General features: G+C 36.5%; 1 protein-coding gene across 2 annotated transcripts; it reads left to right on the plus strand.

Moving 5' to 3' along the window:
* Positions 1-106: 106 nt before the first annotated feature.
* On the plus strand, positions 107-4,882 carry pfn2a (profilin 2a). 2 transcript variants are annotated; one of them, XM_087238796.1, is made up of 3 exons: positions 107-400; positions 1,381-1,573; positions 2,948-4,882. In XM_087238796.1, the coding sequence occupies exons 1-3, from the start codon at positions 272-274 to the stop codon at positions 3,043-3,045; spliced, it is 420 nt and encodes a 139-aa protein (XP_087094922.1). In that variant the 5' UTR covers positions 107-271; the 3' UTR covers positions 3,046-4,882.
* The last annotated feature ends 8,665 nt before the right edge of the window (positions 4,883-13,547 follow it).

The raw sequence follows: 13,547 nt of genomic DNA on the forward strand, positions 1-13,547 counted from the left end.
TCAGAGAGGATGGCTATGCGTACAGCGCCGCAGTGGTGGTGGTAAGTCTGTCTGTGCGGAGGGATATAGCACGGGACTACACCCAGGCGCTGTCTCTCAGTTCGTCGGCTTTCTTTCCTGCCCGAGCTGAGATTTCATACAAGCCAACGAGCCGGACACCGGAGGAGACGCCAAAATCCTTCGTCCACACGACCTTTGCTAGACCTTTAGCACTTGTAGCGCTAAATCCACTCCAGTCGGTGTAATACGTCCTATCATTTCAAATAAAAAAATGTCTTGGCAAAGCTACGTGGATAACCTGATGGCTGATGGCAGCTGCCAGGATGCCGCCATTGTTGGATACACTGACGCCAAATATGTCTGGGCATCGTCAGAGGGTGGTACGTTTAGCGGTATAACGGTAAGATTTTAGTAGATTAATAGTAACTGCACCATTGACATTTGTCTTTTATTCAATTCGTGGTGCATTTGCGTGCTAGGGTGAGAGGATGGCTAGCAAGCTAGTCAGCTTTAGCACGCGTGCACGGGGAGCCGGTCTCGTGTCTAGTCCGAGCTAGCCTTTTTAGCTTCATATTACAATAAAAATAAGCTTTGTTGGGGAGTTTTTATTGGCGAAAATGCAAAGGTGAAATCCAATCTCGTTTATTTTTCTCGTTGAAATGTAGGATTTCAGGTAAAGTGAAGTGTTTCTGCTGAATGGATTAAGGCCCAGATGGAAAGCACAGGGCTGTGGCCACGGCCTCTAGAATTAATTTCCCATGTCACAATGAAGCGCGTTAAGCATATCAAAAGAACGCAGACAAAGTACAAACATTGTACAGCCGAACGCATCCAGCAAGTTATCTTTTACATTTTTAAATTAATCGGCTTGATTAAACCTATTTCATTTACCGTTATTCGGCAATATTCAATTGCTCAGTGTCTCAGTTGTATACATTGTATTCTATTATCAAGTGCATGACAATGTTGTTAGCAGTTCGGGTTTTTAAAGATTTCACGTTGTCTGATCATTGAAAAAACTGTAGCCTTAGGCCATGAAAAGGAGCAAGTTTAGACAGTAGCGCCTGTACTTGGAAGTTATTTTCCTAGAGGAACACAAAGATGGCGCCCTGTTGCCTATGAATACTCGCATGTCATGTCGAGCTTTTCTCTCATAATAAGTATCATGGTTTTATAAATGTGGTTCGACCTTAATTAAACATTTATTTAGGGATGTTCATAAGACTGAGTGAGATTAGCATCTCCCATGCCATGCTGCAGTTCAAATAATGCAGTTAGTTATTCTCTGAGGATGGTCTGTATTGTATTTACAGCACATTATGTTGTATAGTTTCAACCTGCTTGATGGTAAAAAAATTAACAAGTCTCTTCTTTTTTCAGCCTGATGAAATTGATGTCATTGTTGGTAAAGACAGAGAGGGCTTTTTCACCAGTGGACTGACTCTAGGCAAGAAGAAGTGCTCTGTGATCAGAGACAGCCTTCAGGTGGAGGGAGACTGGACAATGGACATCAGGACAAAGAGCCATAATGGAGAGCCGACATACAATGTTTCCATAGGCAGAGCTGGCAAAGGTAAACTTTGCATGTAATATGTTTAATTGGCTCTTAAAAAAATGTTAGGATCATCGCCTAAAAGCAGTTTTGCTTTTGGGAGCCAAGGGCAAAGATGATATATCTAGTATTTTTGATTGTTAAATATCCCAAATAGAATATATATATATATATATATATATATATATATATATATATATATATATATATATATATATATATATATATATGTATATATGTATATGTATGTACTTCACTTCAAAATTTGCCAGCTCATACAGTCTGCCTTTGTGGTCCTCTTGAGGAATGTTAGAAAAAAAGAAAAAAATTAAGCTATATAGTAGAATCCTCTGCCCCCTCTTTAAAAACACATAGCCGAATCTCACTGTTGTGCATGTTCAAACTTTTCTTGATCTAACAGTTTTCTTTAGCACTGTGTGTGACTTTTTCTATTTCTCCCATTTACCTTTTTCACTGTTTAATGAGATCATTTCTGGGCTACAAGTCACTTGGTTATGTGGTAAACAGCCCACCACACACTATTATCTCTTGCTTTTTTTTATACATAGTTAATTTTTTTTATCAATAGTCAGAGTGCAAGCTGAATCAAATATTAGACACTGATTATTTGCTAAACAGCTGTAATAAGTTTTAATAATTAATTACCAAAATTAGATTTCTAGTTTTATGCACTGAAATAAATTTACAAATATGAATTCCCATTAAGTCATAAATTAATATACAGTCAAAGCGCCAGGGAAAAATTAGAGGATTTAAGGGTTTTTTAGAGGGGGGAGGGGGGGTGGCAGCATCGAATTCTCCTTCCTATTTTTCCCTTTTCTGTACGCTAAAATATCACTATACAGCTCAAGCAACAAGTTTCACTTCTCTGTGTCAAATACTCTTAAATCACCTTTCTCTGCTTGGTTGCTTTTAATAGTAAAATCTTTGCATGTGCATGCACACTAATAATTGCAATTGAAAAGCTCTTTCTCCTCTGTTTCATGATTGTTCCCTTTTTTTCCCTAACCACCACACTTCTCAACTTTCCCCTTTTCTATTTCTCTTTCAGTCTTGGTTCTTGTAATGGGCAAAGAAGGGGTCCATGGAGGCGGACTGAATAAGAAGGCATACTCAATGGCAAAATACTTGAGGGATTCGGGGTTCTAATGTAATTAAGCTTGTTTAGTTTCACTTGAGGGACAGAAAGAAGAAAGAAGTTTGCTGTTAAGCTTTCTCCTTCAAGCAGTTAATGTCTTGAAAAAAATTAATAGCAATCAATGGAAGAATGATGATAATTTCTTATGTCCCCGTGTCATCGGGGGGGAAAGACTTTTTTTTTTTTTTTCAGTTTTGTTCATTTGTCGTTTTTTTTTCTTTCCTTATGTACTCCAGTGTTGGTTTTAGTGATGGGAAAGGAAGGTACCCATGGAGGATCGCTCAACAAGCAAGCATATAGCATGGCTGATTACCTGAGGAAAGTTGGATACTAAAGCATCCCCTTCTCATCCACACAGCAGCTCACTTTAAAACACTACAACACACTACAAACCCAGTCATCTTCCCCTAGCCTCTTCCTTGCCCCCTTTAGTCAACATGACAACACTACCAGAAACAGTTAGTAGATTTATTGTTGTCTCTATCAGAGTCTGTTAATTTCTTGAAGGCTTTTTTTTTTGTTGTTGTTGTTGTATGCTCATTGTTCTCTAATTTTCTGAGTTTTGACATGTTTTTTGTGCCACAGTAAATCAAGCATGTTGGTTTTATGAAGGTTCATGACAAACACTAATGTACATACAATAGGTGTAAAATGAAGAATTAAAAAAAACTTGGACGACCCAGAATTTGTGTAGGTTCACAAGTCCATGAAGTGACTATATTGTCCAATTTTTTTTCCTTAGGCACTGCTAATGATCCAGCTTAAGATAGATTGATGCCTCTCAAGTGCTTTGAGTCCTTGCTGAGCTCTTATGGTCTTCCTTGTATACAGCATGTCCAGGATGGAAAAAGTGCATGCATATCTTTTAGGTCAATATCATCATTTCCAGTAACATTACCACCTTGTCTCAGCTTTGAAAATGAAGTTAGCCAATCAAATAACACTTTCTTATTGTTTTTACTCTGTTCTTGGTTTGACCCTGAGCTAATTTGATAAGCACCTTCAGCCCCTAACCCTGTGAACTGCTTCGCCCTTGCCCCAGCTACTTACACACTACCTTTTAAATTTGAACACCTTCCATAAAATGCTTTTGCTGTTGTATTTGGATGTGGTCTTGTAAGTCATTGGTCTAATGTTGGAATATTTTGAGTATGGTGGCAGATCAGCATTTACAAGGTTTGGGTTGAGTTGTTTCCCAAGAGCCTTCGCATCCCGGACTCTTTATGGACATTCCATCGCTAACAACAGCTCAGGCACTTAATAATTGTTGTTTGCCAGTTTCTTTTGTTTGTTTGTTTCTCTCAAGAAGTGTTGCCATCCCAATGTTCAGTCCATTTCACTTTGGGTTCTCCAATAGGACCAATGTTTTTTTTTGTTTTTTTTTTGCATCCAAAGGGATTAACAGAATTGCTCCAAACTGTTGTTGTAAAGGAGGATGACTGCTAGTTTCATCTGTTTTTGACTTTATAAAACAATTTTCAACACCTATACAAATACACAATGTAATCCTAAGCTCATTTCTATTAAACACTATTGCTAAGTTCACTGACTTAAAAAAAAAAAGTATATAAAAACTACCTGAACATTATTCATGAATGTCTTGAATCGATGAAATGGCAGTCTTATTGTTAATATCATCACAAATTTCTTAAACCCTTTTTACTTTTAATCTGTTATTTTCAAAAAAAGAAATAATTTGGAAGTCATTGCCTTGTAAACTAAATTGCGATGTATCAAACTGTCCTAGCACGGTACAAATGCTTCATTAAATAGACAAAAAAATTAAATCGTGTACACTAACTTTTTGGGATTTGGTGGTATTAGTTGGAAAAGACCACTAGTCTAAGTCAGTTGTATTGTGGAAACTTGTTAAATAAAGCTGTGTATCCTGTGCCATAATGTAGATCTGATCTGTTGCTACTGTGAGATGGGTTTTAATCGCTGCCGTGTAAGGAGTCAAACCTTCAGTGGCTTCTCTGAGGTTATAAAGTCATACTCCAGGGCTTTTGGAAAATGTACAGATTAAAGAAACATTAATTCATGTCTGGTTTTCTCAGTTTTTAAATTTGCCCAACTGATATTCAGCTCCATTTGCGTGGAATGAGAAATAATGTCATGGTTAAACCCCCTTGTTTACAGACAGATCAAATAAACTTATTCCAATCAGAAAATTGGTTTTCTTCAGTTGTTTGACTGTGTGTGTGTGTGTGTGTACAAATATATAAGTATATGCTTGTATGTATATGCATCTATGTGTGTGTGTGTGTGTGTGTGTGTGTGTGTGTGTGTGTATATTTTTAAACTCATTTCTAAACAATAGTGTGTATATATGTTTGTATATGCATGTATGTATATGTATATATATATATATATATATATATATATGTGTGTATGTATATGTGTGTGTGTGTGTGTGTGTGTGTGTGTGTGTGTGTGTATATGTATGTATGAAGAGTTCAGAGATCCGTTTGAAATTTCCATTGAAAATTTGCATTTTTCTCAGAATTTCATTTTAAAGACCTAAGTAGTCTGCCATAATCTTGAAATTACTGACCCTACACACAGGAACCTGGTACAAATGCTCATCTTCAAGGAAAATTTCAAATGGCTTTTGGAGGTTTTTGCATCTGATCTCTGTCTCTCTCTCTCTCTGTGTGTGTGTGTGTGTGTCTCAGAATTATTAGCCCTGTTAAATTTTTCTGTGTGTGTGTGTGTGTGTGTGTGTCAGAATTATTAGCCCTGTTAAATTTTTCACCAATTTCTGTGTAATGGAGAGATTTTTTGAACACATTTATACACATATATATATGTGTGTGTTTGTGTGTGCATACAGTTGAAGTCAGAATTATTAGCCACCTCATCCTGGCAAAGATAAAACAAATCAGTTATTAGAAGTGAGTTATTCAAACTTATATTTAGAAATTGGTGGTGCAGTAGGTGATGCTGTCGCCTCACAGCAAGAAGTTCGCTTATTCGATCCTCAGCTCAGTTGGCGTTTCTGTGTGGAGTTTGCATGTTCTCCCTGCGTTCGCATGCGTTTCCTCCGGGTGCTCCGGTTTTCCCCACAGTCCAAAGACTTGCTGTATAGGTGAATTGGGTAGGCTAAAATGTCGGTAGTGTATGAGTGTGTGTAAATGTGTGTGTGGGTGTTTTCCAGAGATGGGTTGCGGCTGGAAGGGCATACGCTGTGTAAAAATGTGCTGGATAAGTTGGCGGTTCATTCCGCTGTGGCGACCCCGGATTTATAAAGGTACTAAGCTGACAAGAAAATTAATGAATGTTTAGAAATGTGTTGCTAAAAAATCTACTCTCCGATAAACAGAAAACGAGGAAAAAATAATAATTCAGCTAATAACTCATGGGGCTAATATCTCTGACTTCAACTATATATATATAATGGGCAAAATGCGGGTAGATTTTAGCTGTGGTGGGTTAGACATACACCACCACTAGCCGCTTTGGCTGGTTGAAAGTGATTTTTAAATTGTTGTTTTCTTAAAAGCAGGGTTTGACAACAAGGATGGACCAATATGGGTGCAAATGCAAACGAGAATCGTACAAAATAAATAAAGAGTGCTCAGGTCCCTCTGTGTTGGTTTAGTGTTTTCACGTTTATGGAAAATAATAGGTTATTTTCATTCCCTTTAAAGTTCAAAATGATTGAACATAAACAAAGGAGGCTGAGAAACATGTTAGAATAACATTTCAGACACCACTTAAAAATCTTCAAATATTCAATGGGCAATTACTGCTACTAAAAGAATGGAGTAAATGTATAAGTGAAAGCAATTGGGAACAATAAAAACTTAAAATGGTAGTCCAAAATACCAAGTTTTTTATTAAAAGGACTTTGTTTGGCGCAGTACCAAACACCACAGCAGATAATATTGACCAAATATCTACAGTGCAACCAGAAAATTATTCATAGTGCTTCACTTTTTCCACATTTTTTGTTACAGCCTTTTTCCAAAATGGATTACATTCATTTATTTTCTTAAAATTCTACACACAATAGTGCAAAAAAGATGTCTTGAATTTGTTGTAAATTTATTAAAAATAAAAAACCTGAAAAATCACATGTACATAAGTATTCACAGCCTTTGCCGTGAAGCTGACCGGCCATCAAAGCTGAGTGATCAGGGAGAAAGGCCTTAGTCAGAGAGGTGATCAATAACCCGATGCTCACTCTGTCTGAGCTCCAGTGTTGTTCTGTGGAGAGAGCAGAACCTTGCAGAAGGACAATCATCTGTGCAGCAATCCACCAATCAGGCCTGTATAGTAGACTGTCCAGACAGAAGCCACTCCACATCTGGAATTTGCTAAAAGGCATCTGAAGGACTCTCAGACCATAAGAAAAAAGATTCTTTAATCTGATGTGACTAAAATAAACACTTTGGAGTTTGGAGTGAATGCCAGTCGTTACGTTAGGAGAAAACCAGGCACTGCTCATCACCAAGCTAATACCATCCCTACAGTGAAGCATGGTGGTGGCAGCATCATGCTGTGGGCGTTTTACAGCAGCAGGAACTGAGAGATTAGTCAGGATCAAGGCCGCTGCTGGCCAAAAGGGTGCCCTGTGTGAAATGTTACTGTGGTGCCCCCCCAAAGGAACAAAATCACACAAACATATACGTTTAAACATGTATTTATATGCATATAAACACTCAAAATTATACTTAAACATTTAAATATTTACATTAGAAAATAATAGTTTACATTAAAATAACACTGAAATGTCTTCTGCAGAAGCATTCCCATTTTCAAACATTTACAAAAGGTAAGGAATAAAGCCCTCTCTGTCCCTGTAGAGATGGACAGTCCTCAGGGCTGCATCATGCGTTCTGTAACTGCAGCTGCTGGTGTCTCTGGAGCTGGTCATACCACCTCATCTTCTTTTGTGACAAATTTCAGCATTAAACCAGCACATACAATACAGAAGAAATTAACATTTAAAGAAAAACTCACGACACACTATTAAAACAATGGGCTAGTCAAGCACTCTTCATAATGTGTCTAAACTACAACCAAAATGTAGATTTAACTTGCACTGTAATCTATGGTGACAAACACTGATCCTTGCTTTCAGTATAAATCAAGGACTTTTGTGGTTTAAGAACTGATGAGTGTATTTTTGAACAACAAACTTTGTTAGCATTCAGAAAGAAAATTATCATTAATGAATTCATGCAATAAAAATGATTTATGGCCTGCGGCTTACAGTAATTTGACCCACTGTATATTATTGATCTTTCAGAAATCACAGAATATTAGTCAGTTTTGTTATTTCATATAGTAATGTACAAAAATGAAAAACTGGGCCATTAAAAACACACCAATCCACTGATATAAAGACTAGGGAGACTTTACTGTCATTGCTGTGATACAAGCAATAACAACAGCAGCAATAATAAATGTATAGAAATAGACAGAACAATAAACAATGATAACTGCGGACACTTATATAATACATAGTTATATAACATAATAACTATAATAATAAATACAGTGAAATAATCGTGCAGTGCATGTGTATGTAGCTGCACTGTTAGCCCTTACCAGGTTTTTGTTTACAGTAGAATACTCTACTGTAATGGTACTCAGCTACTCACTGTAATGGTTTGGTTACAGTGACTAACTGGTAACAGTGTTGCCAGTTAATTACTGCAACTGAACCATTACAGTGAGTAGCTGGCAACAGTCTTGTCAGATAATTACTGTAATAGAGCAGTAGTGGAAACTGCTAACAGTTACTTTCTGTACTGTAGTGTTACAACTCACAGCATTATACTGCATACACATTAATGGTATGTCATTTAGAGTTATTGTAGTGTTGCTAAAATTAATCAGTATTCTTAAGTGTAATTAAATTAGAAAGCATATCAATTCTTCAGACAAATGCATTTTATTGTTTTGGCAGCAAACAAATATACAACAGAAAATGTACAACAAAATTAAAGAAATCAACAGATATCAATACATTTTCTATTTACAATGAAACAAAAAGGTTTAATGAAAGGTGTCAAACATTTAAATATCATCTGACATATAACAGAGGGCCACAGGTCTGCAGAGTTTAGCGTTAACTAATTAAACACACCTGATCAAACTAATTGAGGCTTATTAGATATCTACAGGTAATGTTGAAGCAGGGTGGGAGCCCTCCAGGAACAACATTGACAACATTTAAGCAAATGCCACCATTTATCACAATCACATATCCAATTAAAAACAATATAAATTAATTAATTAACAAACTCCATTCAAAGCAAAATAAATAAATAAATAAATAAATAAAATCGTTCAGCACTGATCCTTATGTTGTTCCAAACCTGTAGTAATAATAAAAAAAAAAAAATAAATAACCTGATTTATGAATTTATTTAAGAAATAATTTATTCTAGAAATATCACTTTTACTCACTTCATTTGATGTTTTCCAGTCAACTTCATTGAGCCTCTGCAAAAATTAAGCAGAGATTTTTTAATTTCGCCTTTAAATGTGTGTCAATCATATACAGTATAATACTTACTTTTGAATGAGCTCTAACGTGGCATTACTTGGCTCCTGATTTACAAGGTTAAAGTAATATAAGGTTAAAAACATAAAAAGATGCAAAAGAAAAAAATACATTTAATTAAGTTTAAGTTTTAAAAATTCTAATAAAGTAGCTTATCAAAAGAACACACACACATACTTACTCTAGATATGGTTAGAAACATGAAGCTCAAGAAAACAAGTGAAGTTTCACAAACTAATTTCGAGAGGAGCACGTGATATGATTGTGCACTGCTGGCCACTCATCCGTAATCAGTAATAATCCAATCAGAGTGATCCTAGCTTAATATAAATGGATCACTTTCTCCTTATCTCTTATTTTCTTCTTTTTGAAAGAATCCCCCCTTCCACCCCATCTCCTCCTTTTTCTCCCCTTCTAAAGGCTGATTTATACTTCTGCGTCAAATGCCAGCGTATGCTACGGCGCTGACGCATAGCCCTTCGCCGTGGCCGTCGGCGTCGCTGATGTGCACCTCTCAAAAATTGTAACTACACGTCGCAACGACGCGTCGCGCAAGCTCTGTGATTGGTCGGCTTGGTAGCGCTGACGAGTCTGGGCGGGACCGAGAGCCGCACGAATGGCGTGAGCTGGAAGCGAGCCCAATGGAGCGATTGTTTACAAGTGTGGAGTCCCGTGAAGGAGCTCCGGATGGAAAGTTTTGTTTTGTGTTTACCTCATAGTTAAAGTTGTTGCACGTCCGCCGGTTCCTGCCTCAAAATGAGCGAGTTTGAGCCTTTTGTACATCCAGGAAGTGTTCAGGAAAAGCAAAACAGCTGAGAAGAAACTAGACAAAGAGAAACATTTACACCTCACTGCCAACTAGCGTTTTGGAAGTGTTAATTCAGACCAACAAAGACAGCGCACAGAAGTTTAAATGCACAGCTACGCGCGTTGCATGTGCTGTGGGTCACGCCGGTCACTTGACGCAAAAGTATAAACCAGGCTTAAAGAGGGAGCGATCGAGACCTACCTGATCTCGGATCCCCTGATATGCTTCTAGACTTGGCGGGAGCCCTGGGCTCAAATATCTCAGAGCTCAGGGTTCTCTCCCGGGACAGCATGCCAAACCTGCTGTAAATGCCAAGCATATCTAAGTGGGAACTCTTGAAACATTTTTATCGTCCTTTGGAATTCACCATTGGAAACAGCTCTGAAAAACACTTAGCAACAAATTCACAACCTGGAACCTGACAGTGGAGGTTTGCGAATCCCTGTGATGATTCCTGTGCACGTAAGCTATAAGGGAGATTGGAATTGAATAGTTTTTATGTGTATACAATCAGCTTATTTGCCAAAAAGACTACATTATGGAAACAGCCGATATCCAATGAATAAATACACTTAAATGAAAGTAATGTAAGAAGTTATGTGAGGAGAGGCTAACTAGCTAACAATGTAACCTTCAAATACACAGTTCAAGATAACAACAATATAACTTAATGCACAGACTTACTTTAGAAACTCTCAAAAACAATTGAACACATTTTACTTACCCTTTGTAGATTCTTATTTATGGCTTAAACACCAGACTCTGCATCTGATTCTGAACTGCTAAACAGAGAATGGAGGACACTCAGAAGTAAACAAATCAAACACCTGGCTTGTGAAACTTTTTTCACAACTTTGAGTTTAGAATAAGACAGACATCCTGTGTATTTGTCAATGTCTAAATCGTTGTTTCCTGCATTAAGGTAAGTGCAATATTCTATATATAGCACCAAAAAGCATCAGAGAAGATGAAACAGTAATGGTTGAACATAAATTTACCATTTATTATCACAATTACCTGTGATGGCTACATAAAGTTAATTATTGTAATATATTCTTTGCACGACACAATTTCATACAAATCCTGCTCGTTTTACAGCAAAATACTGTTTCCTGTTATTACAGCAAACCATTGGCTATTTTACAGTTATTTACTGCATAATCTACAGTAAGGGTTAAGTGTAGTGTGCATACATAATTGTAAAAAATTGCACAAGTTAATAATAATATTGGAGTTTGTGTAATTATCATCAACATGGGGTAATAAAGGGGCAAACGCGAAAAGTCATAGAATATGTCCTGTCATGGTTTAAGCACAATGCATAGCAGCAAAGCAAAAAACTGAACGTGAACAACAACACATAAGGCAGCTTTTGTGCAGTTGTGATAAAGGTAAACGTTAGCCTCACTAATTTACTTACTAATTTCAGGCAAAAATATGTTTTCCAGATTCATAGAAGTTACCTGAGAGTGATGCACACGACTCACCTTGTACTTTTTACCTCTTCTTGGCTCCAGACTGTTGTTGTCTTTTCCCGGGCATAGAGCGGCATCTTGCATCCATTATAATTATATGCAGCTAGCAGCAGCAAAGAATAGTGGATTGAGCCATGCCACGCACACGCAGCTATGCGCATATGAAAAAAAAATTACTTCACATGTTTGTTTTTGCGTCCGTCATAATTATTTTTTTTATGTATAAAACAACATATTTATTTACACTCAGTTTATGTTAATATTAGTAAATAAATGTTTTTTTTTTTTGAGCAGCCGAGATGATGCCCCCCTCCGAAGTTGAGGCCCTACGCAGCCTGCGTATACTGCATATAGGGAGCGGTGGTACTGGTCAGGATAAAGGGAAAGATGAATGCAGCCATGTACAGAGACATCCTGAATGAAAACCTGCTTTCTTGACCTCAGACTGGGGTGACGGTTCATCTTCCAGTAGGACAATGACCCAAAGCACACCCCCAAAATATCAATGGAGGGGCTTCACAACAACTTGGGGAATGTCCTTGAGTGGCCCAGCCAGAGCTCAGACATAAATCCTATTATACATCTCCCGACTCTTGAGAGATCTGAAAATGGCTGTACAGCATCGCAGCCCATCCAACCTAGAGCTTGAGAGGTACTGTAAAGAGGAATAGCCCAAAAATTCCCAAAGACAGGTGTGACAAGCTTGTGGCATCATATTCAAAAAGACTTGAGGCTGTAATTGCTGCCAAAGGTGCATCAACAAAGTGTTGAGCAAAGGTTGTGAATACTGATGTACATGTGATTTTTCAGGTTTTTTATTTGTAATAAATTTGTAACAATTTCAAAAAATCTTTTTTTTCACATTGTCATTATGGAGTTTTGTGTGTAGAATTTTGAGGAAATAAATAGATTTAATCCATTTTGGACTAAGGCTGTAACATAAACAAATGTGGAAAAAGTGAAACGCTATGAATACTTTCCGAATGCACTGTAAGTAGGCTATGGTTTGGGTGATGTGAACCATGTCTGTTTTCAACCTTTTACAATATTTATGTATATTAAATATATTTTTTATGTATTTATTTAGTGTAGTATTTTTTTTTCTATTTAACCTCTAAATACAAAACAACATTTCTTTATTTTTAAAACATTTTCAGACTATTGTTCTACTAATAATGAATGGGTGGATTTTTTTTGTACTCAGGGCATGAAAATAAACTGATTGTTGTACCCATTCGTCATTATATTACTCATTATATTACTCAAGTAAATGTTATAATTTTTGTCAGAACATTTTGATGTTTGGTTAGCCAAAACAGCTAAGATGAGCTTATTTCTCCTACTTTTGTCTGACATTTATTTATTTATCTATTTATTATTTATGTATTTGGACGTTCTTTAATTAGCAATAGTTAAATACGTGATTTAGATTTTCCAACAGTTTGGTTAGGTTAAGAGTAGAAATAGACACTTGCCTTAATGAATGGAGTTGATGTTATTATTAAATAATGCATAATAAATTAAATGTTATTTTGCATCTTTTTAATGTCTGCCTGTATGGGTCAAATTGACATAAAATGTAGCAAATTATTGAAACTTTGTATGCATGTTCTTGACCCTAAATGAAAAAAGTAACAAAATACCAGACAGGCAGAATTGAACGGTAGCTAATACACATTAGTTACGCCTATTAAATGTTCATATTCAATCAGCAATACTTTCACTATACAATACAATACAATACTTTTGCCTACTTTTACAAATGCACTTTAAACTACAGCAAATACATAAGGTTATGATTTAACGTTAGTACAATTGAAAAAAGCATATAGAACAGAAATCACAAAGAAGAGCTAACAAGTGAAACCGTTAACAAACTTAATTTAACATGAAAAATGACGTTTGGTCATGTAATTAGTTAAATGATTCATTAGATGAATTTATAAGATCATGTTTTGATTTTGACTCCATTGTAATGTTTAAATAGTACAAATCTTTATAGTGGAACCAATGAGAAAAAACGACGGACGGTATTT

This window comes from Danio rerio, chromosome 2 (genome assembly GCF_052040795.2).
Source record: "Danio rerio strain M-AB ecotype USA chromosome 2, GRCz13ab, whole genome shotgun sequence".
Taxonomy (NCBI): Eukaryota; Metazoa; Chordata; class Actinopteri; order Cypriniformes; family Danionidae; genus Danio; species Danio rerio.